At 25.7% G+C, this 4,602-nt stretch overlaps 1 protein-coding gene across 1 annotated transcript; it reads right to left on the bottom strand.

The window, feature by feature from the left end:
• Positions 1-4,229, bottom strand: LOC142327026 (GTPase-activating protein and VPS9 domain-containing protein 1-like). The gene is made up of 2 exons (XM_075369786.1): positions 3,965-4,229; positions 1-412 (listed from the first exon to the last, which is right to left on the bottom strand). The coding sequence occupies exons 1-2, from the start codon at positions 4,217-4,219 to the stop codon at positions 272-274; spliced, it is 396 nt and encodes a 131-aa protein (XP_075225901.1). The 5' UTR covers positions 4,220-4,229; the 3' UTR covers positions 1-271.
• Positions 4,230-4,602: the final 373 nt, after the last annotated feature.

The following is a 4,602-nucleotide window of genomic DNA, read 5'->3' as shown; positions in this document are numbered from 1 at the left end:
TAATTTTAAATAGAAATTAATACTTTTATCACTAAAACCTCAACTATTAAATTTAAAAGAGTGCATGTATCTGTTACTATAAATGCACTACTAAATATATACTTCACTACTTGCTCTTTTTCAATAAAGTTACCTTAAGTATACCACAATACATATATTGCAAGCATGCATTAAAAAAACAACGGATATTATTAAATGCAAAAATATATATATATATATATATATACTACTGTTCATTAAACATATTTAATCATAGTAAATAATAATTTAATCACTGAACATAATCCATGGTCTTAATGAATTCAATAGCTGAGCAGAACTGGACCCACCAATACCTAACTTCACCTTCCAGACGACTGCCATAAAAACTGTTAATATACTGAATGGTTGATAAAAGAGAAGGAGGATTTGCCTAAGAACAAAATAAAAAATTAAATATTAATCTAAATATTTTTTACACAGAAAAATTCTTATAAGTGTGTGGTCACAAACACAATCACTAGTATACTCTCCAGATGGTACTACTGCTGGTGGTCCATTCCAGGCCTACAATTCTGCAATTTTGTCTTGAAATCACAGTTTCTATTGACTTTGGTAGGGACTAGACATTTTTGGTTACTTTGTAATATTCCATTTAGAACCATTTCTGATATGTCAAAGTGTAATTCATTTCTATTGTTTACTTTTTTTTAATGGATTATACTATTTCTTTTAGTTGATATTTTCTCTCAACCACTTGAAAGTTGTTCTATTTTAAAAGTAAAAATTTAATTAATTTATGTGAAATTATTAAAAAAAAATCAGTTAATATTTATGCGTGTGTAACCTTGTTGGTTGTTTTTCTTACATTTTTACAATTTTAAAAATATGAGTAATATCTAAAGTAAAGATCGCTGGGAAATTTCTCTCCTTATGGTTGGCAAACCTGTGTCGTTCATGGCCACATCAGTAATGTACACACTGCATTTTTGTCTGTAAGTTGTAGGGTCACCTACAACTTTGCATATAATGCAATTATATTTATCTATTTATTGATCTATATGATAATTTTATGTAGTTCTTTGTTAAAAGTTAAAAATATTATTAACTAATACAGAGTTCAATGTTAGATATGAAAGATAAAATATATTTTTAGTGTAATTATTAAGATTAAACATACTTTCATTTCAAAACAGAAATTAATGATTTTTAAAATAATTCTTTCAAAATTCAATTTTTTGAAACTTAGAACTTATGCTTTTTATATCTGAAAGGGAAAAATAACAATAGTCTATAAATATTACATAACATCATTAAATAAATAGATTTATAAATATTAAAATAACATCTATTAAATTTGAATGGTTTCACAAGTTAAACTAGTAGTAATTTTGTGGAAAAAACTGTCCATGTCCATGAAATTCACGTTTGAATATTATGGATTCAGGGAAGTATCAATTAGATTGTTTTACTAAAAATCACTGTTTTCTAGAAAAGAATCAAATGTAACTTAAGTAAGACTTCTTTGCGTGAGGTCTTCAATTATTATAAAAAGAAAAATGTAAAAATTTTGTTGTAGAAAAAGACATTTGTTGTAAGCACAGTAAATAAAGATTATACTTAATTTTATGTACTACTACGTATCAATATTGGTAGACACGGGCATACATGTATATATTCACTCAAAATAATTTTCTTGCAAAAGATGAATAAGTACACGTATTATTAATATCCAAACTGGGTTAAAAATCAACAAAGGAAATGCATACATTTGCTTTAAAAGTGTTTGATAGTAAAGATGTTACCTTTTACTGCACTACAAAATATAATATCTTAACACTGAAACATGGATTTTGCTACATGAAATGTATTATAAGGGTCAGGAGTTATTATACAAAGCTACAAATACAGTTATTTTGCATAAGCTCCAAATTTTCTTTCTATAACATACCCAACCCTCTTCAGATTTCATATGAATTAAAAAAGAAAGGCATACAAAAAAAAGAATATAAGTATACATATACATGATATGAATCTTATCTTAACTGCAATAAATATATTAATGCAGGTTGGAAACGTATATAAATTTTTAAAAGCATCACTAACCTCCTTAAAATGATATTTTTCCCCAAACCGAAAAATATGGTTCATATTACCATAAATTAGTCTTAAAATACAGCACCAGAAGGATATATTCATATTATGTTAAAAGAAAAGTATTTCCTACAAGTTGACGGATGTTTTTTTTTTCTTTATATTCTCAGAAGTTTGAAACTTTCAATAAATTGTTAAAACAAAGTAAAATTTGTTACCTAAAATAACTACAAACAATTAAGACACTTTTGTTTTATTAATTAAACTTGGGGTAAAACATTATGAAAGTTTCTTCAAATCAGAAAACTGTTCTAAATGAGTATTAATTTTTAGATTATTTTAGTAACTGTTTGTAAGTAAACATGAACTGTATTCAGTAAACATGTCTAATTAGAACAACAGCAGAAAATAAATCGTGACACCAACTAAACTATAATATTTGAGGATAGAACTCAAAAGTGAAGATTCAAAGTTAATTTTGGCACTGTCATCAAAATAGTTAAAAGGAATTATTATCCAGTTCACCTTGTAAATAGAATCAATCTGTTCTTCACAAATATTACCAATCATTATTGGCTACTAACAAAAAAAAAAAAAAAAAGAATAATTATTGCTACAATATGAAAGAAAACATAGTTCTGAATAAACACTCATACCACTACTTATTAACAACTGAAAATTAAAAAGATTTTCTTTATTTTGCAGGTTATCAACTAGACCTACCTACTGTAATTTTTTTTAATTAAATTTTTCCCTTTTAATAATAAATACAGATTATGTTTAAGATGAAGTGTTTGACAAATTATAAAAGTTAACTTTTATAATCCTAATTCCATATTTAATCATACAACTGACTTTTTCATAAATTTTCAGCGAATGATATTTCACAGTTGCAAAATCAGCATTAACAAAAACTAACGTTATAACTAGATAACCAGTATTACAAATATATTTCCATATATTTCAGATAAGAAAATATCTTTACAGAGATGTGATAATTAAACTTGATTTTAATCAACCCAGAGATGATTTGATTTCCATGCATAAATCAACACATGTTTTTTATGAACCCCTATGTATAATTATTATAGTTATGGAATAAAAATATATATATATATTTTTTATTTTTTGTTTTTTTCACCAACATATTGACCACTGTGCTAATTAAATCCAATATTAACAACTTAACCACTAAAAAAATAAAAATACCAATAGTCAACTTTAGTGGGATTCACATACAGTAATGGCAGTCATCATTGACTCCGGTAACAGCAGTGGAGTTTTGTCATTCATACAGATTTTGTGGTTAATAATAGTTTTATCAGTTAATGTATTTTGGTGGGACACCAAAACCTTTCTGTTTTTTTTTTAATACTTTTTTTTTGTAATTAAAACCAAAACCTTGAATGTTGAAGTATGTAGAGTAAATCAACTCCTTTGTTAAATTGTTAAAAAAGGGTATAATGTTTTCATAATTCTGAATCCATCTAGTAACAGCCTATATAACCTAGAAAAAATCTGCCTTTTGTGAATATAGAAAATCTTATCTTTTTTATGAATAATGGAAATGTTATCAGCCCTGTCTAATTTGACAAATATTCATTGTTTATAGAAAATTTGCCTAACCTTAACATTCCAGAATCTAGTTCTACTTTATATATTTATGATAACTGATTAAAATCTGGCTACATTCAGATTAGTAATTAATTGCATGAAGAAGTATTAATATTCTCAACACATTGAACAAATCTAAAACTGTTAAAACAATTTCATACACATTTCTCTTAATGTGAGTTTTGTTCAGTTACTCTATAAAGCAGTTATTCGTTAATATTAAATATAAACAAATCTAATATAAATGTATGATGTATTAAATAAAGAGTACAGTTACCTTGATGAGAACATACACTAAAACTGGTATAAGATCATCAGCTGCAGGAACACTGCGATCAGATGCTAATGACAATAAATTCATGATAGTAGTACAACAATGAAATACACAGTATAACTTATCACGTGGTGTTTTATATGCTGATATTGCTGCTATATCAGCTTGGGCTGAAGGCCAAGGGCACTCATAATAATACATCTTTGGAATTCGTAAATCTTTGTGACTTGGTGTTATAACTTTAGAAAGCTTGTTCATGTGTTCATGCAGTACTCTGAAAAGAAAAATACTTTTTGTAGTAAACATTTTTTAAATCAACAAAATAATTATTTCATTCTTATTGTTTGTAATTTATCTTTACTGTAATATTACATTTATAATTTGATGAGTGCTAACATATTACTTTTTGAGGTGTTAAGAAGGCAGCTACTACATTTTTATCCACCAAAATAATTACTAATGGTAATTAAAATATACTTAAAAATTTATTTTATAACAATTTTAATTTATAGCAGTGAGTATTTCTTGCTTACCTGTACTATATTCTAATGTTTTCAAGCTGTTAACTATAAAACATAAATACAAAATTTAATAATATTTTAATACATACATTGCATTACCTGTGATAAAATTAAAATGTG

This window comes from Lycorma delicatula, chromosome 6, assembly GCF_047948215.1.
Source record: "Lycorma delicatula isolate Av1 chromosome 6, ASM4794821v1, whole genome shotgun sequence".
Lineage (NCBI taxonomy): Eukaryota > Metazoa > Arthropoda > Insecta > Hemiptera > Fulgoridae > Lycorma > Lycorma delicatula.
This window is presented reverse-complemented; position numbering and strand designations above follow the sequence as displayed.